Source organism: Gymnoscopelus microlampas (assembly GCF_963454915.1).
Source record: "Gymnoscopelus microlampas genome assembly, chromosome: 3".
Classification (NCBI taxonomy): domain Eukaryota; kingdom Metazoa; phylum Chordata; class Actinopteri; order Myctophiformes; family Myctophidae; genus Gymnoscopelus; species Gymnoscopelus microlampas.
The window spans coordinates 49100938-49126892 of NC_139940.1; the positions used below are offsets into that span (position 1 = coordinate 49100938).

A 25955-nucleotide genomic window follows, 5' to 3' on the forward strand; every position below is an offset into this window, starting at 1 on the left:
GCATTAACTCAAGAAAAGGAAGAAGTTACTTGATCTCTTTGTGGCGCGAACAGGAAATGATTCATGCAAATTAAGCTGTGGTATTTCCTCATTCTTGTTATCTTATCTCTGTTCCTACTGTTCCTAAAAAGGTACAGAGATATTTGTTCAACTTTAATAATTATGTATATATTTTGCTGCCCTCTCATCACCACCAAGAGGTTACATTAAAAAAAGGTATGCTCAGGCCCGCTGTACTTTGGTGTGTAAATATGTATACCCTTGATCCGTGGAATCACTTTCATCAGTCCGCTATCAGGGGCTGTGGTGGCACACTGCTCTGGTTGTCATTTGTGCTCTGCTCCACTTTGGGCACGTTCAGCCCCCACTTCTCTGTGACAAGTAAAAGTAACTAAGTACTGTACATTTACTTAAGTACCCTTACTTAAGTAAAATGTTGAGCTAGGATACAGAGCAGCGCATAACTGGGCCCTTGTCTCCTTTGAGCGGGATGGGTCTAGAGTTTTAGGTTCCATTTAGAGGCAAACCTTTCTGGTGATAGAATGGCAACAAGAGTCATCGAAAAGGTCAACCAAAGAACACGTTTTTTGTACAGGATTTCCGCCCTCACCCAAGGTCACTTCGACTATGCATGCACCTCATGGTACCACAACACCACTAAGACCTTAAAAACAAGGCTCCAGGCATCCCAACTGGTAAGGCTACTTCTTGGCCTTAAACTTACAACTCATCTAACCCCTGCTCATTTTGCTAGGGTCGGATGGCTCAGGGTAGTGATGGGAAATATCGTTCATTTCAGTGAACCGGATCATTCAGGCTCGTTCAGTAAAAAGATTCATTTATTTCGTTAATTTTGTTCGTTCATTACTTCCGGAAGCTGGGATCTCCCCCTGTGCATGGACCCGTTCGGTCGGCTGTGTCACTCGAGTCCGTTGCCGTTCGTTCATGTTCACAGACTCAACAGCGGAACACCACACGACGTACCTTTAAATCTATTGGCCGACCGTCGCTCCAGGCTATGAGGTTGTTGTTGCTGGCCCTCCCAGGGATGGGATGGGATGTCACGTTCCGATTACGATCCTTATTCCATAATGTGAACTATACAATGCAACATAAACTGTTTCTGATAATATCAGCCATGCAGTTGCTCAACATTCCTTCATTTAACATTTATAACGTCTTGTTATTTTCTATACTAATCATCATGACGTTGTTGTTTAATTTGCACTGTATGTGTGTGTTGCAAGTAATTGCAACCAGAGAAGGCTACAGTACAGTCATACATTAGACCTCGGAGGTATCACATTACGTTCACAGTCATTCGGTCGTCTTGTCTTCTTCCCACCGAGGTGTCAACAGCACAAATGAACATACTGTAGGAATGTCACTGGCTCAATGGTCCATTGTATGACATGACCAGGATAATAGTGACTGTCACTATCACAGTAAAGGAGCGAGAGAGAGACCCCGTCTGGGCAGTTATTGTAAGTGTAGGCATAATGGTATATCTATCAGATTTTCTGAAGAAAGAGTGTCACAGTCAAGGAGCGAGACCGCCTTGGCGCCTTCTAGTTTATTTTATTCAGTACATCCCGTTCACAAGTCGGTCGGCCACAGCACTTTGTTCAGAAAGTCAACGATAGTATTCTTTCCCTTTTCGTTCTCAGTCAGTCAGTCAATCGGTCTCAGTCAAATCAATCTCGGTCACCGTTCTTGCACCCCACAGAGCGAGCACACACAGACACAGTCCCGCCCTGCACATGTTGTTCAGTCCAATCAGGAAAGCTGCCTGTTTCTGAGGGAGAGCCCGCCCTCCAGCTCGCCCAATGAGGAAAGAGGAACGGGTGAACCGTCTCTTCAGCCAATCCAAAAAAAATCGCATTTACAATGAACGGACTGAACGGCTCTTTTTGGGAAGTGACCTAGTTCATTTCATTTACCAAAAAGAACTGGTTCATTTGATTCGTTCGTTCATGACCGACACATCACTAGCTCAGGGTTGAGGACAGAGTACAGCAACTTGCAATGGGCCTGGTCTACAAGATACACCACAACATTAAGATACCCATGTACCTGTCAAAGTATTTTAAAAACGTGAAGATGAAAATGTGAACATGAAGTCCACAATCACAACACCAGAGGTAGCTCCACTGATCACATCCAACCCCGATTTGGCACGGGGTTGAATTTGTTTTCCTGCCATGCAACAAAAATGTGGAATGCCCTACCAAAAGTAGTTATAATGGCGACTTTACTTATCCAAAATTATAGACAAATTTAGGATCTTGATGCAGAACTGTAGTATTGACTCGTACTCATATCATTAAAGCATTCTCCACTTCTTATTGTTATATTGACAACTTACAACATCCAAGGAATGGCGGAGATCGTCGTGTATTTTAGGGGGTTTATTGAAAAGTCCAATCTTTTATTTCCATCCAAACAGTATATTCCTCCTGAGCTTCTCTCAAATATGATCCTCTTGAAAATAATAAATGGCTTTCCAACAGCAACAAAAAAATAATAAAACAAGATTCCCTTACGGTTACGTTAAGTTACGTTACGTTTTAGCTTACGGTTAAGTTACGTTACGTTTTAGCTTACGGTTAAGTTACGTTACGTTACGGTCAAAAACTTGTATCGTCCTGCTCCTGCAGTTACATCATCTAGACTAACTCTCACTTTCCCTTCCCTGTAATCCTGACGTCGCTGGTCAATTTTCACATGCGCAGTAGATCAGAACAATACAGATGTTTCAGAAATGTGTCAATATATTCAAACAAACAATACCTGATATTAGTTAACAAAATAATATCACAATGATAATACTGTGTCCCTTTGGTTATACCACAATAATAATAGACAAAAATACAATAACAGTATAAAACACTCAAAATGGTTTTAGGTCAGTTTTGGCGCTCACAGTAGTGAAGGAGTGTAAAACCCTACTCACTTTCAAAACTGCCCTAAAGGAGCACCTTCAGGTGGCTGTAATTCAAAACTGGCCCCTGTCAAAGTCATAACCTAGGCAATCATAGCCAATTGGGTATACATAGCCAATCATAGCCATGTCTTTTATAAAACATGTAAAACACATGTTTTTACTCCTTCATATTTTATCCAAATTTCACACTAATCGGTACACGTGATCTCTATAGTCATGTGATCAAGACGGATCTGTTATATTTTTTGTTTTTGTTGTTATATTAAAATCTGAACGATCCGTTTCGTTTAATGACTACAGAGATACTGTATACCGATTTGCGTGACGTTTGGACAAAATCTGTAGGAGTACTGTCAAAAAATGTCCAGGCCCATGTGAAAAAGTGGGGCAGAGTTTCTGAATTGGCATCCAGGGAGTGTGTGTGCACAGTTTGGCAGCGACCGGACCAACGGTGCTGGATATTAGCTGTTCACAGACAGATACACAGACGGACGGACACACGGACGGATGGACGGACGGACAGACAGGGTGCAAAACATACTCTCTCGCCATGCCTTTCTGGCGAAGACAATAAGTAATTGTTTTGGTGAACTACACTCCTTTAAGGCTGGGTTGTCGACTGTCAATCTTAGAAGTCTGTTGTAATGTCTTCCAGGGGGCCCCGAGGGACCCCTGTTGAAGGGGTGATGTGAAGTCATCACTTCTGGGCGTCCATGGTCGCTCCGTCCGTGGTCGTGGTGCTGTGGGCTGGTTCTCATTCCATACGATGATGGGACGTGAACCCACACAATCAAAGGGGAGGAAGAGGAGGAGGGATGGGGAGAGAGGTGGAGAGGGATCTAAGCCTCTTGCTGCTCTATCAAAAAAGGCATTAATAATGATGAATAGACAACCCTCATCACAGTAAATTAACACATTATTATTACTAAATGTATTAACGGTGCCTGGGAAAAACACAGATACAGTATACCCAAGAAACCTAGTCGTGCTTGACTTGACTTTAGACCTCACTAGTGAGTGTATTCTATTGTCACATTAAAGGCGGAGTCTCATTGTAAGACTGTGACAACTTTCAGTAATTTCCTTATTTGTTTCATCGTCAGTATTGAGCTCCTGTGCTCAAGTTAACATCTCGTGACACAGAACCTTTATTGCTGGAGATATTAATTGATATGACAGCATGTATATCAAGATTCTTTTTACTTTCTCTCTTCTCGGTTTGGGTGAGTGAAATGACTTTATATGTATGAATATAAAATAAAAAATATTTATTTATTTATTGTAGGTTACGATAAAGATATTATTGAGCTATTGTAGGTACTACGTTACTATATTGATTGATTCGTTTTTAGTCTAAATAACATCAATACTTTTGTGTCATTCCATTACAGTTTCTTCAAATGGAAATTTCCAACAAACAATTGCTTACTGTTCAATCAAAGGTCATGATCTTGAGGAAATCGAGTACATTGTAACTCAAGGTTTAAACAAAGAAACAATAGTAACCTGGAACAGCACCCAAGGCAACTGGACAGGGCACACAGCCTTTGGCATAGAAGTAGCAAAAAGGTGGAACACACCTCAAGAAAAAGTATGGAGACAATTTTACGAGTTCCAATTGTGCAATAACAACATACCAGCGATAAGAAAATACTTAGGTAATGGATAAGAAATGCCATGTGTGTACATACATAATGCATCTAATAAATCTCAGGGAATACAGGGGTGCTGCAAAATTGTTAGCTATATATTTCTATTCCATATCTCATTTGTTCCAGGTGTATTTACATCTAAACCCAACATGACAGTGAAATCAGTGAAGCCGCCCAGTGGCAGACATCCATCCATGCTTGTGTGCAGTGCATACAACTTTTACCCCAAACAAATCCTAGTCACATGGCTGAGAGACAGCCAGGAAATCACTACAGATATCAGTTCATCTCAGGTGTTGACTGATGGAGATTTCTATTATCAATTCCATTCCTTCCTGGAGTACACTCCAACACCAGGAGAGACGATCACCTGTATGGTGGAACACCCCACCCTCACTGAGCCAATGTTTCAACACTGGGGTAAGAGCATTTTATTTTTAATTTGTGTTTATTGAATGAGCTCACGTACGATTCAATTAAATTATTGTATTGTCATTCCTGGATTAACAAAATTAAAAAGTTCAACTTGTGAGTCACTGCATTAAATAATATCCACAATTTTAAGAGTTGGTGAAGTTGCATGTTGTACTTAGAGAAGGAGGGGGACAGCATGAGATGTTTCTAAGAGAAGATTTTTGTGAACATTTCAGACTCCTCCCTTCCTGAGTCAGACAGGAATCAAATAGTAGTTGGATCAGCTGGTTTGCTGCTTGGTCTGGTCTTTGTGTTCACTGGATTGATCTACTACAAGAAAGATTCTGCAGCACACATCACTCTGAACCAAGGTAAGAGGACTGACCACAATCATACTAACAGATGACATCCTTCATGAATTAATCTTGTTTCTAAATGTTTCGGAAATGAAGGAAATGGATACAAAATAATTAGGATGACATGTTTCCAATTAACATGTAACTTTTTAATGTTGTGTTGCTGCATATCTTGATCAGGTGTCCGTTGAAAAAATGCTTTTTCTTTTCAATGGGACTTTCCTAGTTTGTGTATTTTTTTTTTAAATCCTTTCAACCGTGTTATACTGTACATTTACACAAAAATAATAATGCTCTACTGATTTCAACAGATCAGGTGTTGGTTCCTGTTGAAGAACTCCTTCCACCTGGGAGGGCGGATGAAGCTCCAGGTCCCGGTGAGGATCTCCTTCCACCTGGAGGGATGGAGGAAGCTTCAGAACCAGAGCAGTAACCTGTGCATGTGAGGTGGTCTTATTGTAATGCTCTGAACAATCATAATGTACTGCTGTTATACACTAGATGCATTTAGGTCATTATTAGTTGTTAGTTAATTATGTTCTTACTCCTTTATCTTTATATGATCTTCTTATCAAATATTTGCAAAATGTAATACTTTATTAGTCAGAAATGTAAACAGCTCGGAGGTACAGTAAGACATTTCGGCTAAAAAATATGTCTTTTACTGTACTTGCTTTGTCACGCTGTAAGTGTAATTAGGGCTTTTCTGGTAAGTGACCTCAAATGTCTCTGGATGGTATAAAAGTTCAGGACCTGTAAGTGTAACTGTGATTTGTAGAGTATGGGAACAGATTATAGTAGCAGTGACAACAGATCTGGTAGTTTGGGGTTTTGTTACCTATGATAATTTCTAAACTTCAAGCCTCTTTAGATTGATTGATTGATTGATGTACTTTATTTAGTAAGACATGAGAAAAACAGTACAAGGTCTACTAAAACTGAAAGGCTCATAAAGCACTAAGCTTGTTTGAAACGGGATCCCCACGCACACATAGAAAGTAAAACTGTTATAACAGAACACTTGTTGGAGTCTTGTTACACGGTGCATCAGTGGGTTTTATCAAACTACAACATTTTACTTAATTCATAGAGCTTATATAGTGTTTGTCTTGTGTATTATTTAGTCTCTAGTATAAAAGATGTGATGATCTTAATGCTTTGTTTTGTTCAGTTATAACCAGTCTGCAATGTATTCCAGAGTGTTGATTTGATCTATGACAAATACATTGCTGTTTTTATAATTAAATTGAGATCATAAAACACAAAACTGAATGATACTTTAATCTGTACTTCAACAGTATGGAATATGTTTGTCTGCATTTTGTCTGAGCCATACTAAAAGCTTGCTGTTTTTTTTTTATAAATCTCCTACAACAAACACCTTCTAGTTTGAAAATGTGGAATGTTTGAAATGGGGGCATAATAGAGCCCCCCAAAGTTGGACATCAGTTATAGTAGCCATGATTTTAACTTCCCTCTCATAACGCCAGAAAAGTGCATTTCAGAGTGTTTAGGTTCAGTAAGACAAGTTCAAGATGGTTGATTAAATGTAGGTATATTTAGTTGTTTACTGATTTGGCAAAAAAACTTGTATTGTGTGATGCACCAGGGTGTTACAGTATATTGCCCATGAGCAAGCAAGCTGGCTAACACTCTAATCTAGACCCCATGTAGCTGAGCTATCAATAAAGATTAGGCCTATAGTTAACTGTTGATGACAGTGAAACTGAAAAGTGTTGTAACAAACTACAAACTGTGGCCTTAAAAAAAATACTACAATTAGGTACAGTATGCCAACGGCCATCTGGATTAGTGTGCAATTCGGTTTAATAATATTCAATATAATATGGATCATGTGTATGGTGTGTTTTGATTCAAAATTTATTTCTGAGCTTGTACATGCTCTTAGCTGCTGTCCTTTACCTCTATAAAATTAAATTAAATTAAAACTGGTGGAAAAGAGAAGGAAATCGGCACCGCCAGTGTTTTTTGAGAAGGAATGATTTGTGAAGGTACTGTATGTATGGAAGAAAACAGAAACATAATAGAATAGGCCACATGTGGAGGTTGAATGCCAAGAAAAATGTCTTCTTCCATCGCTGAACAAGTTTGACTGCATAAATCAGACATCACCCACCTTACAATCTTGAATTAACGGAATACTATATTCCATGTGAACAAGTGCAAACAGCTCCAAATAATAGTATAATTTCCGTCAATTTTCATAAATCTGCATTTGTTCATATTCTCTCTCGTACACTAGAGTGAAGCTTTGAAAAGGAGGAAGCTACAGGTTGTTGTGATGCTGCCAAACAGGAATATTTTGTTCATTGTTTATGTCAGGGTTACATGTTGAATTTCCTCATTCTCAGTCACACAACAACAAACACATCAAACATTCTTCCTTATTGTCACGGGAGAGTGACAATAAGGAAGAATGTTTGATCAGTGTGACATCAATGCTGTGTTCTGCTATTAGAGTTTCTTAAAATGGAGATTTTATTCAGGTCTATAGTTAGGTAACAAGAAAGAATGACATAGATGTCATGGTGGACGGCGCAGCGCCCCCCCCCCCCCCCCCCCCCCAAAAAAAAGAAAAAAGTGTTTGGGGGTACAGAAGCATGAAATGAAAAAAAAAATCACACCCTGTGTGAAGGAAGCGGTGCCTTTGGGGCGGGCCTTAACTCATTTCAGTTCGTCCCTATTGGTGGTCTGAGTCCACTTACCAAATTTGTACTTGGTAGCATGCTGCAAACTGGAATGATGGCTGTTTAAAGCCCAGCCAATGGGAAGACAGAGGGGGCGGGGCTTCAGCAATTCATGCTGGTCCCTATTGGTGGTCTAAGTCCACATACCAAATGTGGACTTGGTGGCATGCTGCAAACTGGAGTTAGCTGTTTAAAATCCCGTGCTCATCCCGTGCTCATACGGGCACTGGGGGTCCCTGGACCCCTCTTTGATAACTTCATCGATTCATGCTCGTGCCTATTGGTGGTCTAAGTCCACATACCAAATGTGGACTTGGTGGCATGCTGCAAACTGGAGTTATAGCTGTTTAAAATCCCGTGCTCATCCCGTGCTCATACGGGCGCTGGGGGTCCCTGGACCCCTCTTTGATAACTTAAACAATTCATGCTCGTGCCTATTGGTGGTCCAAGTCCACATACCAAATGTGGACTTGGTGGCGTGCTGCAAACTGGAGTTATAGCTGTTTAAAATCCCGTGCTCATCCCGTGCTCATACGGGCGCTGGGGGTCCCTGGACCCCTCTTTGATAACGTCATCAATTCATGCTCGTCCCTATTGGTGGTCTAAGTCCACATACCAAATTTGGACTTGGTGGCATGCTGCAAACTGAAGTTATAGCTGTTTGCTTCTTTGCCGTGCTCATCCCGCGCTCATACGGACTGACACGGAGACAAAGTCAAGCTTAGAGCGGTTGGCACCGCTAATAAAAAAAAAAAAAGGAGGTCTGCGGTTACTTTAGTAGTTACTTACACCAAAAAGTAATGCGTTACTGTGAAAAGTAACTTTTAAGTTCACGTTTTGGCCTATAACTCTTGAACTATATAGGCCAAAACATGAATCTGCCTGTTACAGCGCCACCATGAGGCCAGCAGGAGGCTGCGTTAATGACTATTTACCAATGGACCGAATGCCCCCGCCCTCCCCCAGGTAAAAATCACTAAATAACGATAGAAAGCAATACATGATTTTTAGCGGTGCCAACCGCTCTAAGCTTGACTTTGTCCGTTTGCGCGTCCGTCCGTATGTTATGAGCACGGGATGAGCACGGCAAAGAAGCAAACAGCTATAACTTCAGTTTGCAGCATGCCACCAAGTCCAAATTTGGTATGTGGACTTAGACCACCAATAGGGACGAGCATGAATTGATGACGTTATCAAAGAGGGGTCCAGGGACCCCCGGCGCCCGTATGAGCACGGGATGAGCACGGGATTTTAAACAGCTATAACTCCAGTTTGCAGCATGCCACCAAGTCCACATTTGGTATGTGGACTTAGACCACCAATAGGGACCAGCATGAATTGATGAAGTTATCAAAGAGGGGTCCAGGGACCCCCAGCGCCCGTATGAGCACGGGATGAGCACGGGATTTTAAACAGCTATAACTCCAGTGTGCAGCATGCCACCAAGTCCACATTTGGTATGTGGACTTAGACCACCAATAGGGACCAGCATGAATTGCTGAAGCCCCGCCCCCTCTGTCTTCCCATTGGCTGGCCTTCAAACAGCCATAACTCAAGTTCGCAGCATGCTATGGAGTACAAATTTTGTACACGGACTAAAGCCAGCAATAGGGACTAACTGTCATTACTTAAACCCCGCCCCCTCTGTCTGCCCATTGGCTGGGCTTTAAACAGCCATCATTCCAGTTTGCAGCATGCTACCAAGTACAAATTTGGTAAGTGGACTCAGACCACCAATAGGGACGAACTGAAATGAGTTAAGGCCCGCCCCAAAGGCACCGCTTCCTTCACACAGGGTGTGATTTTTTTTTAACACTCATATTTTAATTATTATCATTACAAACTAATAAAATAACCCTTGTTGTGAAAAAAACAAAGTAGTCCTTTAAAGTATCAAAAGTACAGGCCTACTACAATTTCTGCAATTATCAGATTAACAAGCTCACAGTTATTTTCAAATAGCCTATGTATAAAATGAAAATTAGATACATGTTTCATAATATCATAATTTCTATCTGAAAAGTAACTAGTAAGAAAGCTTTCAAGTAGTTGTAGTGGAGTAGTATTATTGGAAGTGGGAAATACTCAAGTAAAGTACAACAACCTGAAAATTGTACTTGTACAGTAAATGTATTTAGTTACTTTCCAATTCCACCACTGTATTTTAGCATACTTCAGTGGTGGAAAATGTACTCACATGTTTTACTTGAGTAAAAGTATCAGTACTACATGGTAGAAGTACTCTGTTACTAGTAAAAGTCTGGTATTATAAATTCATGAAAAGTACAAAAGTATTGGTATCAAAATGTACTTTAAGTACCAAAAGTAAAAGTACAAAAATGTTTGAAAGTAGTTGTGAGCTTAGATCGGCTATGTTCAAATAGCCTACATATAAGATAGGGCTTTGAAATGTGTAAAATAGGACCATTAGTGGCTAATGTATTTTATATAATGTCATAATTCATATCTGAAAAGTAAGTGGTAGAAAGTTATTTATTTTAGTTTGTTTTGTTTTATTTCGTTTGCATTTATCATTGTTATTATGGCTTATTATCAGATGTGGACAGTAACTGATGAATTTGTAAATTTACTTGAGTAGCCTACTGTGTGTGTGTGTGTGTGTGTGTGTGTGTGTGTGTGTGTGTGTGTGTGTGTGTGTGTGTGTGTGTGTGTGTGTGTGTGTGTGTGTGTGTGTGTGTGTGTGTGTGTGTGATTTGTGTGTAATTTGTGTGTGTGTAATTTGTAGATAGGGACAACACTAGTTGTCGATGCAAACATAACACTGCAGGTCCCTTTTAGTTAGCGCATAGCAGTGACATATGGTGCCTTTTTGCCTTGAATATTCATGAAAGGCAGAGTGACATGGTTTGTTTTTCGCCTTGAAAACAATGAAAGGCATCCAATGTTGCTATAGTCAGTATGCCTAAATTGTATGTCTTTCATCCACGTTTCCCCATTCAGACAGTATGGCATGAATACAGTCTCAAAGGGGAAACGTTTTTATTGTATTAGGACTCATATATATTATATATACATGTTTTTAGTGTTTTAGTGGTTATTTTGTGCTGCACCACTATAGGCTATAAATATATCCATTTAGTTTACTCGTTTTGAATCAAACCTGCACTAATTTGACTTGTGATTAAAAAAAAAGCCATATAAAAAAATACAGCAATTCATTGGTGTGAAAAATAAGTAATGTACTTTTACGTGTACTTAAGTATTTTTAAAAGTATTTACTCTTGATTACTTAAGTATATTTAAAAGCAAGTACTTTTTTACTCTTACTTGAGTAACATTTTGACTGAGCTACTTTTACTTGTAGTGGAGTAAATTTAAGCAGGAAGTATCTGTACTCTTACTCAAGTACTGGGAAAGACTCTACTCTGTCCACCTCTGCTTATTATGCAGGGGCGTCGAATGAAATAACGGCTCTATTGTTAAGTAGTTAATGTGTGAATTACTTTGAAACTAATGGCCAGTGGTCAGTATCACCTCAAGACAATAGTGCGTAAGTATCAACACCAGTCCACAACATATAAATACTAGATCTGTAAGTAAAAGTATTATTGTCATTATTACAATTGTTGTATGACTATTACCTGCTTATGTAGGGCTTCTAGCGCCACCCAGTGGGTGTTCGTATTGAGCGCAGGACTGTGTGATTTATGCGAACGGTCTTCTTACCCCCTGTTTTTCAGTAGCGGGGGGCGGGGGCGCCCCTAGACCCTACCCAACTTTAAAGGAAACATGCCGTCTAAATATACAATAAATATCCATTTGCCTAATTCACCACTACTTTTGCGTATTGCGTTTGAAACTTAGAATTTCTCTAAACATTACACTTTCAGACAGCCTAAGTATAAACTGTTATATCATAAAATATTATAAAAAAAGAGACATTGTATCATGAGTGAAACAGCTGTCAGTCAATATAAGTAAATCATTATATGATGATAGCCTTAGGAGTAACTTTTTTATATTTTTGGGACATTATACAGTCAATATAAGTAAATCATTATATGATGATAGCCTTAGGAGTAACTTTTCAAACGCAAAAGTAGTGGTGAATTAGGCAAATGGATATTTATTGTATATTTTACGGCATGTTTCCTTTAAAGTTTAATACACGCAACTGTTTTCGCCAGATTTAATTTCTGCTGTTTCGTGTTGTGCAAACAAAGGTGTTGTGCAAAATAACAAAATGTCCCAAAAATATAAAAATGTTAGTCCTAGGCTATCATCATATAATGATTTACTTATATTGACTGTATCGACAGCTGTTTCACTCATCTAATATAACAGTTTATACTATACCCCGCTCCCCGACCCCCGCTACTGAAAAACAGGGGGTAAGAAGACCGTTCGCGTGATTTATGGTTAATGCAACGTCACTTCCGGTTTGCGAGTTTTATTTTATTTACTTTCTGTATTTAGGCGGATTAGCGTGTGCATCTGTATGAGGAACGTGTTGCCTAAGTGACTGAGTGATTTATATGTTTACTGTGTAATTTTCAGAGGGATAAGTTTGTAGTTTGACAATATATACAGCAGTAACGATGTGGACTGCGCATGCGTCTGTGTGACGACTTCCGGTTTAGTTCCGGTGTAGTTGTAACTGCGACATTCATTTGGCCATGAATATGTTTTTGTCAGTTCCTTATTGTCAGTCCGTTTAACACAATGTTACAATATACGTTTACACGATATAGTCATGTATAGGTCTTGGATTGACTAGTGTCATTTGGTGAGTCTGTGATCGATTGCTGTGGTCCTCAAGCCAGAACACTTTACGTCACATTTGATCTTGCGCGTGCGTACATAGTTGTTTTCGTCAACGACAGACAACGCAACAGTTAGCGTAGATGCTTGGTATGATGAATATGCATGAATAATGGTTATTACTCAATGGGATAAACTCTTTCATTGTATTCGTATATGTTGCTTATATATCTATGTATGTTGTCGTATGATTGACGTTATTTTCTTTTCGAGTGTTTCTGTGTATTATGCAGTTCATCTACATCTAATGTGGACACCCAAAGCTAAGCTAATGTGTGTAGTGGTATTTCAAGGCCTGGCAGAGAATAACGCTTCGTTTGTCGTAGTTTAGATTTGCGTTGTGAGCTGCACGTCTGCTATTTGCAAACATTTTTGTACTTTGGGTACTGTAAGCACATTTTAATACTAATAGTTTTACTGAAGCACATTAATTCCGGATCCTTCCTCATAATACACTACTTCTACATCGCAGTATTGATACTTTTACTTAAGTAAAACATTCGATCACTTCTTTCCACCATGCCATTTCATTTATATTTGAATCACGTCAGTTTGCAATGCAATTCATAGCTAAAGATGTATAAACCTGTGTGATATAGTGATGTTATAGAGTACTTCTAACTATAGAGTACTGCTAACTGGGAAAGCAGTCAGCCCACACCATGCCATTTAATTTCTATTTGAATCACCTCAGTTTGCAATGCAATTCATAGCTAAAGGTGTATAAACCTGTGTGACGTTTTATAGAGTACTGCTAACTATTGTACTGCTAACTGGGAAAGCAGCCAGTCCAGCAGGGGCCATTCACACACTCTCTATGTTGTCTTGACAATGACGTTGACTCTAGTACCCCAGATGCGACGACCTGAACGTTGTGGTTGTCCTATGCTTATGCTATGCTAAACAAGTTAAACAACACATATACAGTAACGTAAAAAGGAATACATAGGACAAGAAATTAATGTATATACTATTGCTATAAAACAACAAATGTAGCCTACATGTTTAAGCATACAGATGCATTAACTATGTCCATGTGTATGATGCGACAGATTGAATAGCATATTATTGACTTCATTGATGCCTTATTGTTGTTGTAATGTGTGAACAAGATGGCGCTCAAATATTGTACATTTACATTGAAGAATGTCAGCTTGTATGTAATTGTAATTGTGCTGAGACAGAGTGATTCACTCACACGAAGGTTATTTACCATGCTCGAGCTGTATACAGCCTTCAACTCCAGTCTGCAAATCGGCCCAGTGATCTACAGGAACCACATCTCGTGGCCCACTACCCACTACCCACAACCTGCGCCCCCAGACCTTCACTTCAGTTCAACATTGGGCATAAATTTAGCAATATTGACCATGATTTCATAAGAGTGCGGGGCTCACACTGAAATGTACAAATTAGCTCAGCTCTTATAGCATACACGCTATACAGCAGTTGCGTGGGGCTACTGCGTCGTTGGTTTGAGTCATTAGATGACATTGTTATGTTTGTCATATGTTTTGCTCCATGTAAATTTGATTCGTATTATGAGTCTGTTTTCATTGCCCACATTCCATATCCTAAAGGCAATTTACAAGCTCTGATCTATCGCGTTTAGGAGTTCTCCTAACGCTGCCATGACCAATGACTAAATTAGTACAACTAGCTAACAAACAAGTATCTGTTTTATTTAGATTAATTATGTGTGGCAATGTTTAAAATAAATGACGCACTATTTGAAAAGTAATGTGTACATGTGTCTGAAAAAGGTGCGTCTGCAATGAATTACATCAACAATGTTAAAAGGCAACTGCAAAAACAAACTTCCAAATGTATAATCATTTGAAAATAGCAGATCTACAAGCTCACAATGCTTGTAGATCGGCTATTTTCAAATGGCCGAAATGTATGGGCTGAAGTGGTTACTGTATGTTTTGTAATGAAAATCTACAAAGTAACCACTGTAAGTCAACGTCACATGAAGATGTGTGTTTTTAAAAACAAGGTACATTTACAGGTTACTATGTGTATAAAAAAAGGAAACTCATCAGGCTCAAAGAGGAGTAAAATGATCGCTGCCCATCCATATTGTAATGTGATCATTAACATGTGAGGCAACTGGTGACCTGAGCCATCATCAGGATTCGGTTATATTTGCATTGAATGAAAGCACACTGCATAATGATAGAATGGCCTATGCATTTTAGCCATGTGAAACAATGCGGTTCTATTTGCATGTAATCATTTTATGTTGAAAGACTATGTATTTTATTTGAAAACATGTACAGGTTAATATGTACATAAAAAGGGAACAGATAATGTATCTACAGAGCATCACCTCATGTCTGCTTTTACTACGCAAAAGGGTACTATGAAAACATTTTTCAGAACCACGCTGCTGCCCAAAGCAGGAAGCACAATACAACAATACAACCAGAATCTTCAATAGATCAATTTCTATGTACTAAGATCACTGTGCAGGAATATACACAATGCTTAGTCTTTAGGGTGGTTGTGTTCCGTTTGATATCCTTCTCTTATCACACCAACTCACGAATCTTGCTGCTGTGTTTGCACATTGTTGTACTTCGCCCAGCAGATATGGGAGTTTTTTGACATTGGTCATGTTTTCAAAATCTCCGTATGTGGTTGTAACCAAAAATGAAATCGGGGCTTCATTGTTGCGTAAATAGATTCAACTCGACACTTATTAATGTTTTGGTGCATTCTATAATTTAATACAACATTCTGATGCCTCCATAGTCTGTCTACCTCTCTGCAGAGTGTGACGGCATGAAAAGCTCAGTGTGTAGAGGGGTGGGCGGGGCTTTAGGCTGCGTGGACACTTCACGGACCTGCTGCTTTTATGAACAAAATGTGCGCACAAGATCAGCTAAAACTATGCTAAATACTATGCGAAATAAAGGTCCGACTTTATGTTTGATAATTTTTTGGGGTTTATCGTAAGTACCTTATATTTATTGGACACTTAAATGTTTTAGGTACATTCTGTAATGGATGGGAAGTTATAAGGTGACATTTCAATGCTGTTAAATGGACACAGGATCAAGCCAGGGAGCAATGGCCGCGGTGCAGGAATGCCAAGAATGTTCAGATCTGAGAGGGGGCATGTTCAGACCTGAGAGGGGGCGTCTCCCTGCATGAAGCCAAGTTGCAGCAACCAATCGGTGGCAACGAAGCAATGACGACGCGTTCCAGACCCTTTTTTACCAAGACCGCCCCCTTTTTCACACAAACAGAGAGTCCCTGACCAAATCACGCCCCGTTACGCCCCTTTTTCGCCTAAGCCACCTCCTCTCTTTATAAGCCTGCAGAGGTTAACTCCCCACATTGCTCAGATGCCTCAACTCCGTCCATTAGGACGGCCACGCAGGCTCGCCGTCCAAAAACATAAACCTCAACACTAGCAGAACATTTGGCAACTGGACAAGCTACTCAACTTATTGTACACATAGTTATATCAAAAGAGAGAGAGAAAGGGTGCATGTGTGCGTGCGTGCGTGTGTGCGTGCGTGCGTGCGTGCGTGTGTGCGCAAGTGTAAACACACACACCACCCACACACGTTTTATATTGGTAGTCAATGGAGGTTGGATTGTGTGTATAAGAAGAAGTTATTTGCATATTTATGCTCCTGCAGACCTGTGCACAGATCCCATCTACAGTTCCTCTAGGATGCTGGTCAGGGACCAGGGTGGGGATCTGGCTTCCATGTTAAAAAGCACTTCCACTCCCGTCTATTTACCATTAACCTCTACTTGGTTATGAAGTTGAACTCTCAAACCTGGTGCTTTTTTGCTGTAGTGTGCAAACCACTTACTAAATCAAGCAAGAACATTATAAAGGAGCTTTCTGTCCTTGTTGTTGTGTAAATTGGATTGAATCTAAATTCTGGTAACTTGAATATTCATGTCAGCTGCCCTACTAAACCTTTATTAGGCTACAGGCTTTTTTAAAGCGTGTTGAATCTTGTCCAAAGCATCATTTTCCCTATACGCACAAGCATGGCCAGACACTTGATTTAGTTTTACCTTTATCTGTTGAAATATGTGACTAAATACACTACTCATCTGATCACAAGCCCATTGTGTTTGATGCCTAACACTCTAACCTCATCTGCCTGCTCATCCCTCATACAGTAAAGCACATTTAACCCATTAAGACCGGGAAAGCATCTGTCATTTTAGATTTTAACCACTTTATTCATTATTTCATATTTTGGCTATTCAAAAATAGCAGATATGCAAGCTCTAGGAGCATGCAGATCTGCTATTTTTGAAAAATCATGAACATTTTTGCAAATCTTTGAATAAATATTTTGAGATGGAAAAGTTAGAGAACCACTGATAATGGGTTAAAAACAACTACAGATGACCTGTACAACATATGATTAAAAGCAGCACAAAACAAGACAACTTTCTCCATTATGATTAATAATGGAGTTTGTATTAATACTAATTAATATCAACTTAAATGATTTGCTTTATTTTACAGGAGACACAAAGTTAGTTACCTCAACTAAAGCAGGACAGAATCAGCTCAAAAGATACAGTAATTTCCTGCTAAATCATAGCCTGGCGTAGCTAGACTATATCACTGCGTGGATATGAGTCTGGTGCTTCCATGAGGACATTTTGTTTCCCAAGGGGCGGGATCAAAACAATGTCCCTCGACGCAATTGGTTAGACCTACAACCAACTACCAATTACAGTCGCCCATATTCGAATACTGGGCCCTGATTGGTGCCCCACGTCTTCTGGAACAGGAAATGGATTCTTTATGGAGCGGTGCCTGCACTCGCAGATTCGTCTGGTCCCAGGCTAGCTAAATCACAATATTTGTATAGTTTCTGTTCATCAATGTTTAGCTCTGGTAATGAATAACATGAGAATGTTTGGGTTGTGATTAACCTAAAGCCATACTGTAATCAAACACCACTGCACAAGATTCCAGTTCAGATTTACAGAAAAGTGCATCGAGTACAACTACCTGTAGTAAAGATTCAGATCAGGAATTAAAATACCTTTTGAATACATTCAAAAGTTTTTGTAGCGCATGTGTAAGAAATGTATTATTTAACTTTTAGGCTAAGTTTGCAATCTTTGCAAATAAAGCCATGAATTTGCAATGCAACATCTATAGATAATGAAAAATATATATTATATTATAAAAACCTCAATTAAATATTTTTTTTTGTCATTAAGATTAAAAAGCCACCCTGCCCGTCCCCCCTCTAGTGTGAACTGTGGTGTAGTGCACAGACTCAGTGTTGTACGACGAAATAGAAGCAGAAAATTATGTCAATTAATAGGGAAATATTCACTAAGCTGTGTGAATGCACCTTTTTACTATATTAAAAATATAACTGACGGTACAGTAGTTACTTATTCATCAATTTAAACAGGATAATACCATGAGCATAATGAAGTAGTATTCATTTCAGTCCAAATGTTTAGCTTTAACAAGGAGGAATGTTCCAGTAGTGATGCCCAGCAGACCCAGAGTCAGACCAACTCCACAGAAGACAGCTGGAGCAGAGCTGCTCTCAGTGATGTCAGGCTCTGTGAACAACACATCAATGAAACACACCTTTTACCTTACACACTAGCACTGCTTTCATACTAAATAGAATTCATTGAACAATATTCCAAAAATAAATACAACATAATAGTATATGTTATATATGACAAACTACTTATTTTATCTATAACCCATATATGGGCATATACTGATGACATCAGGGATCTCCATATGGGCATAAAAGGGGCACAGCCAGACGGGTGGTATACAGTGATCTCCATGTGGGCATAAAAAGGCACAAAGAGACATACGGGTACAATGTGACAGGAGACTTATGATATTGTTATTGACTATTAGCAATATGTATATAATTTTTGTTCTAAGTATCCACACGTTAACAAACTAGACAAAGCTAACTTAGTCTTAGACTTTATTTAATATTGGTGATATATATATATATATATATATATATATATATATATATATATATATATATATATATATATATATATATATATATATATATTCCATTTCATTTGGAGTAGTCAATTAGTTTCACCCCTTTGTCTCCCCAATTTAGTCGCTATGCCATTTAATTCCTCCCCACGCATTTCAGTGTTGCCACTTCTGTTGTATCCTACTGTCTCACCTGCCAGTGAGGAGCCCCCACCGCGAGGACATAGCACCTCCATCCGATCCTATTCCTCCCGTTCAACATTCCCCACCCCAGCCTGTAGGAGTCACTAGCACAGCAACAAACATCTTCTCCCCTGCCTTCTTCTCCCTCTCCCCTTGTGTTTGTAGGCGCTCGGCCAAACTGGAGGCACCGCAGTGTTTGGACAACTAGACTCCGCAGTGGTGGACCGGTATTTTACCCTTATTCCACAGAGTGCCCATCGATATTATATTTAGATGTGACTTTTTTTTTGGCAATCCGAAGCATTTGATAGTTTTAGGATACATGTTGACTGGTCAGTAAAACTTTGAACTTGTAAGGTTCTCACCCCAAAACCTGGTCTGAGGCTCCTGCAGAGCTTCATGCTCCACAGTACAGGCATAGACGTCTCCCTCCTGGGGGGTGAAGGTCAGGGTGGAGATGTGGCGGTAGGTCTCATCAGAGGATTAGGTGAATACGAGAGAACAGGATCTTCTACAGCGATTACCACATCGTTCTTGGTCCACTTCACTTTGATGGAAGGAGGAAAAAAGTGGTTGACAAAGCAGATGAGAGTGTTCTCCGTCCCTTTCGTCACTTCATCTTTGGTGTAGATCATAGTCTCAGGGGCTTCTGAGGGTTAAAGACGAGGTTAAAAATGAGGCAGTGCATCTAAAGTGTTTCATCAATGGACCATAACAATGACCTGTTGGTTCAAAAACAATGTCCTTACCTTTGACCTCAGGTTTGTCTTTTACAAATTCTATCCTTTTTATTATAGTTGGACATTCATCTTTGAATTGCTTTGTTAACTCAAAGGTATAGGAAGTATGAAGCTGATGTATAACTGATTGGATCCTAGGAGCCCACTCTGCCTTTTCTTTCTTAAAGTCTACGTAGGCGAGTTCTTCACCATCCATTGTAGTAGAGAACAGGGCATCTCCAGACTCAAAGCACCCGTAGTTAAATTGAACCACATGACTCGCTAAAAAAGAAGAAGAGTTTAATTAATTTAATACATTTTTGATTTAGCTCATGTTATTTAGGACACACACCCCTTTAACACAGTATTATATTAAAATAAACTGTCTGTGTGCTTACTGTCTCTTTATCAGTAACCTTGTCTTTGACTCATTCTTGCTATTGTTTATCCATCTAGATCACTTTGTTTTGATCACATGGAAATTGTGATTCTAAACTATATTCTGCTAAACCCACTGTATGTCTAAGAGTGAGGACATTGGATCACTTGCAAAACGACATTAAGATTAGCGATAGTAAAAAATCATATGCTTACTTTGTGCATAGGTGCAAACAGCTCCGGAGAAAAGGATGATCATTTCAAAGTACATTCTATCGTCTTGTCGAAGTGCTGCAGTATCTACTGTGTAAACACTCTCATACATTGAGGTGAGTTACTTGATTTCATTTTGGACACTAAGAGGAAATATTTCATGCAAATAAAGCTGCATTTTCCTCATTCCTACACCTCATACATTGCATGTTGTGTGTGTGTGTGTGTGTGTGTGTGTGTGTGTGTGTGTGTGTGTGTGTGTGTGTGTGTGTGTGTGTGTGTGTGTGTGTGTGTGTGTGTGTGTATGCGCGCGTGTGTCTGTGTGTTTGTGTGTGCGTGCGTGCGCCATTTGAGACATTTGTAGGTGAAAAGGAGGAACTTAACAGGAAGCCAGTGCCGCTGTTCACGGTTGGGGTGATGTGCTGCCAAGGCTACAAGTGTCTTTAACATTTTTCAGGCCAAGGACCCCTTAGCTGAGAGAGATGAAGCAGGGACCCCCACTACATATTGGATGAATATGTTAAATGTGTGTTTTCAGACATTTAACCACTTAAACCCTAAATACTTTGTAAACTTGACCTTTGGCTCGGTACTTGGTCTGCCTTTTTTTCCATGTACACCAAACATCTTCGCAAAAAATAACCGATCTACAAGCTCCCAACACGTTGCATGAGCTTTTAGATCTGCTATTCTTGGCTAATATTCCCCCCAGAATAGGGATGAGAGGGTACAAGTGGCAGTACCTGAGGACCCCCTGTTGAAGACCCCTATCTGCAGGATGGCCATGTACAGTATTTTTACAATTTTAACATGCTTTTAAATGACGTTAATTATGATGTATTAGCCATGTTGAGATTAGTCCTGATAAGAAAGACAACCCTCGTTATAATTAACACAATTAAAAATGTTCTGAACAGTCTTTCCAAACATCGAAAAACACAAAAATACACAAGAAATCTGGTGGTACTTGACTTTACTTTAGACATCAATAGTGGCGAGTGTATTTTATTGTCACATTATAGGCGGAGTCTCATTGTGAGACTGCTGCAACTTTAATTCATTTCCTTGTTTTTATTTCATTGTCAGTGTTGAGCTCCTGTGCACAAGTTAACCTCTCAGGCTCTCCTGACACAGAACCTTTGTTGTTGAAGCTAATTATCAAAGCATGTATATCAAGAATTTCCTTTTTTTTGGTACTTTCTCAATTCTCTGTCTGGGTGAGTGATATGACTTTGTATGTATCAATGAAATGAAAAATGTATTATGCTGGCAGCATTTCTTTGTAAGTTAAGACAGTGTTTCTCAAATGGGGGTAAATGTACCTTAGGTGTATGTGGGGGCAATAGGGGGTACGTAAGAGAAAGGGAAAATGGAAAGTATTATTTAATGTTTGTTAAAACATTTTAAAACTTTGTGTGAACCTGCTGTACATTGTTAAACCAAATTAAATAAAAACATATTTGACTAGAACAACTGTCATTAAATGGAAAACAATACTTATTTGCGCATTATTTGACCACGTTGACATCAAAACTGGACTAACTGAAATGTTAAACTGTGGCCATGTTATGGCCACAGTTTAAAACTAGAAAAAGTGCTCCTCGGAGGCGGAGCACAAGTCTCCGCCAGGTCAGGTACGTTATTATGGCCTCCGTTTGGTTCAGCACCTCAAGCCCGTTGGATAAGCCACCACTGGAACTGGGAACCTCACGGGTTCCATCCGGCCGCTCAACCGGCCACTCTACCCCTGAGCCACTGCCGCCCCCCCCTGTAATTATGGTTTTCACCTTCAGTTTTCTAAGCAAAATGTTGTAGTCTGGAAAAAAACGGTTAAAGGGGAGTAGTTCACCCAAAAAAAATACTTATTGTCTCCGCCAGGCCGAAAGGCATGGCAAGAGAGTATGTTTTGCACCCTGTCCGTACATCCTTCCGTCCTTCCGTCTGTCTGTGGACAGCTAATCTCCGGCACTGTTGGCTTGATCGCAGCGAAACTGTGCACACACATTCCCTGGATGCCAATTCAGAACCTCTGCTCACAGTTTTTCACATGAGTCTGTTATAGCGCCACCAGGAGGCTGCTTTTGGTAAAACAGTACTCCTTGACAGTACTCCTACAGATTTTTCATATTCCATCCTGATTGGCTAAAAATGGCTTCCAAAGTTACAGGCGTGCTCTGTTTTGAACAAAATGCCTCAAATCATGAACACGTCATGCAATTTCCGTAACATTTTGCATGCACATTCCCACTAGGCAGAGGAAGAAATGCCGCTTGAATTTTTTTTAATCAGCCTCATGGTGGAGCAATATCAGGCCGATTTGTGTTTTCACCTATAACTGCACCGATCTGTGTAATACATTGTATGTGCACTCCCTAGAGGCCAAGGACAACCCTTTATTTATTTGATTGATTGATTGATTATTTTATGAATCCTTCAGATTGGATCAAACTTTCATGCAAATCGGTACACATTATCTCATAGTCAAGTGATCAAGACGGATCCGTCCGATTTTTCATATTCCATCCTGATTGGCGAATTCAGAACATTGCTGGCCCACAATAACCTACCTAACCTGGCGGAGACCTGTGCTCCAAGGAGCACTTTTCTATTTCCATAATTTTTTTTTTCTATAATTCTATCAATTATACACCCCTTGAAGCCTTGAATTCATGGAGATTTTTTTTTTTTTGTCACGTTCCTAAGCCAATAATTTGATGACCAGCGGCGTCTCCGGTAGGAAAATCAAAGAGTCTCCATTGAGTTGAATCTCCATGAATTCAATGCTTAATGGGGTGTGTAATTGATAGAAAATAAACTTGTATTTTTTTAATATATTTATTGATATGAAAACATGTACAGTACAGTATCTCAAGTATTTCCAATTTTATTACATTGGTCTCGGTGAGTGACATGACTGTATGTATTAGCCTATCAATTAAATATTGAATGGAAGTGTTTCTCTTTTATTGTAAGTGGCATGAATATGTTTGTGTCCTACCGTTACAGATGCTTCAAATGGATATTTCTTGAAGTCAGTCAGTTACTGTTTCTACAAAGACCAAAGTCTTGAGGAAGTTGAGTTTGACATAGTTAACCATTTTAACCAGGAACTAATAATGACCTGGAACAGCACCCAAGGCAACTGGACAGGATACACAAACATAGGCATACAAGTAGCTAACAGAATTAGCCACGATGCTATGGAAAAATTTATAAACGAAGGATGGAGGCTACTAATGTGCAAGAGCAACACAGCAGCCATCAAATCAGTATTAGGTAATGGGGGAACAATAATCCCATGTCAAAATGCCAAATTTGGCTTCCTAATGTGTTATATTTATATACCATAACTTGTTAATTGTTCCAGGTATGCTGACAGCTAAACCCAACATGGCAGTGAAATCAGTGAAGCTGCCCAGTGGCAGACATCCATCCATGCTTGTGTGCAGTGCATACAACTTTTACCCCAAACAAATCCTAGTCACATGGCTGAGAGACGGACAGGAAATCACTACAGATATCAGTTCCTCTCAGGTGTTGTCTGATGGAGATTTCTATTATCAATTCCATTCCTTCCTGGAGTACACTCCAACATCAGGAGAGACGATCACCTGTATGGTGGAACACCCCAGCCTCACTGAGCCTATGTTTCAACACTGGGGTAAGTATGGGGTTGTATCATGTGTGTTTATTCAATTATGTTATTGTCATTGCAGGGGCAACTTAATTAAAATGTTCAACACATTTTACTGTTACTGTAATATACACAATTATTATTTAAGAGTTGGTGAAACGGCAACGTGTACCTAGAGGGGTGAGAAAACTGTATTAGATGTTTCTAATAGATGTTTTGTGTGAACATTTCAGACCCCTCCCTTCCTGCGTCAGACAGGAATCAAATAGTAGTTGGATCAACTGGTTTGCTGCTTGGCCTGGTCTTTGTGTTCACTGGATTGATCTGCTACAAGAAAAAGTCTGCAGCACACATCACTCTGAACCAAGGTAAGAGGACTGACCACAATGACACCTACAGACAAACTCCTTCATTAATTAATCTGGTTTCTTTATGTTTCGAAAATGAAGGAAATGGATACAAAGTAGTTAGGATGAAATGTTTCCAATTAATATTTTACTTTTTAATGTTGTGTTGCTGCATATCGTGAAGAAAATATTCTTCTTTTCAATGGGACTTTCCTGGTTAAATGTATTTGTTTTTAAATCCAGTGTTATACTGTACATTTACACTAAAATAATAATGCTCTACTGATTTCAACAGATCAGGTGTTGGTTCCTGTTGAAGAACTCCTTCCAACTGGAAGGGTGGATGAACCTTCAGGTCCTGTTGAAGAACTCCTTCCAACTGGAGAGATGGATGAAGCGTCAGAACCAGAGCAGTAACCTATGCATTTGAGGTGGTCTCATTGTAAATTTGTTTATCATGATCTTATTATCAAATAGTTGTAATTTAAATGTAAACAGCACAGAGGTAAATTAAGACATTTACAACCCTATTTTCGCCGGTGCCTTACCCATTATCCCTAAACTTCTTTGACATTTTTTTTATATTTTTAAAAACATTTTCAAATAGCTAAAATAGCCAATCTAGAAGCTCACAACGGGTCGATGTAGATCGACTAGTTGAACTATTTGAAAATGTTTTTAAAAATGGTAAAAAATGGCAAAGAAGTTTAGTGATAATGGGTAAGGCACCCGCGAAAATAGGGCAGAAGTTATTAGCCTGTAAGTGTACCTGTGATTTGTTGAGTTTTGGAATAGATAGAATATACGGTAACAGGATAGGTGGGCACTAGGGACATCTGGGCACATCAACGTAAAATTGGCTATTTTGTCCAAAAATGTTCTTAAAGGAGGAGTTCACCCAAAAAAAAAACGTATTTTCTATCAATTACACACCCCATGAAGCCTTGATTTCATGGATTTATTTTTGTTTTTGTGGCATTCCTAAGACAATAATTTGATGACCGTGTGTATTTCCGGTAGGAGACACAAATAATCTACTTTGTGTCTCCTACCGGATACATTAGCCGGTAGGAGATGGGAATCAAATTATTAGCTTAGGAATGTGACAAAAACAAAAAAGAATCCATGGATTCAAGGCTAGGGTGTGCAATTGATAGAAAATAAGTCATTTTTTGGGTGAACTCCTCCTTTAAGTATAGTAAAGTATACATGGTTAGAACATGCTAAACATTCAACAATTAAGGTCTTATATTTCTACAATTGCTACAAATTGCTACAAAACCTGTATATCCAGTCATTTTGGGGCATCAACAAGATGTTGAAGGATAAAATTAAGTCTGATAATGATATACTGTGCATGTTCACATCATCTATACTTTACATTAGTTGAGATCATTTTTCAAATATAATTATTTTGGGACACACTTTTTGTGAGCATTTTGGACAAAATAGCCAATTTTACATTGAGGTGCCCAGATGTCCCTTGTGCCCACCTATCATGTATCAGATTATATTACCAGTGACAACAGATCAGGTAGTTTGGGGTTTTGTTATGCTATGTTAATTTCTAAACTTCAGACCCCTTTAGAAAGTAAAACTGTTATAACATAGCACTTGTTGGAGTCTTTATACACGA

General features: G+C 39.3%; 2 protein-coding genes and 1 long non-coding RNA gene across 5 annotated transcripts in view; 2 read left to right on the forward strand and 1 right to left on the reverse strand.

Annotated features, from left to right (window-relative positions):
• Nucleotides 1-4041: 4041 nt before the first annotated feature.
• Nucleotides 4042-25955, forward strand: part of LOC311042431 (H-2 class II histocompatibility antigen, E-S beta chain-like) — a 458449-nt gene continuing 436535 nt past the window's right edge. Inside the window, exons 1-5 of one of the 2 annotated variants that reach the window (XR_014600509.1) lie at nt 4042-4167; nt 4336-4602; nt 4723-5016; nt 5247-5381; nt 5678-6169. Coding sequence is in view for 1 of the 2 variants with exons in the window: in XM_084053167.1 (XP_083909293.1) it covers nt 4125-4167; nt 4336-4602; nt 4723-5016; nt 5247-5381; nt 5678-5799 (861 nt within the window). In the remaining variant the exon portion in view is untranslated. Of the gene's footprint in view, nt 4168-4335; nt 4603-4722; nt 5017-5246; nt 5382-5677; nt 6659-25955 lie in introns of those variants that run through there. The other variant, XM_084053167.1, reaches the window with a different exon arrangement.
• On the reverse strand, nt 18205-19858 carry LOC311042293. Its single transcript, XR_014600487.1, has 3 exons — nt 19778-19858; nt 19394-19677; nt 18205-18430 (listed from the first exon to the last, which is right to left on the reverse strand). It is a non-coding gene; the product is annotated as an uncharacterized lncRNA (long non-coding RNA).
• On the forward strand, nt 21431-24925 carry LOC311042829 (H-2 class II histocompatibility antigen, A-S beta chain-like). Of its 2 annotated transcripts, XM_084053852.1 has the most exons (5): nt 21431-21555; nt 23345-23412; nt 23706-23999; nt 24206-24340; nt 24615-24925. In XM_084053852.1, exons 3-5 carry the CDS (start codon nt 23708-23710, stop codon nt 24734-24736), a joined length of 549 nt encoding a protein of 182 aa, XP_083909978.1. In that variant the 5' UTR covers nt 21431-21555; nt 23345-23412; nt 23706-23707; the 3' UTR covers nt 24737-24925. The 2 variants fall into 2 exon arrangements, with proteins under 2 accessions (XP_083909978.1, XP_083909977.1); XM_084053851.1 differs by lacking the exon at nt 23345-23412 and having other exon boundaries at nt 21444-21555.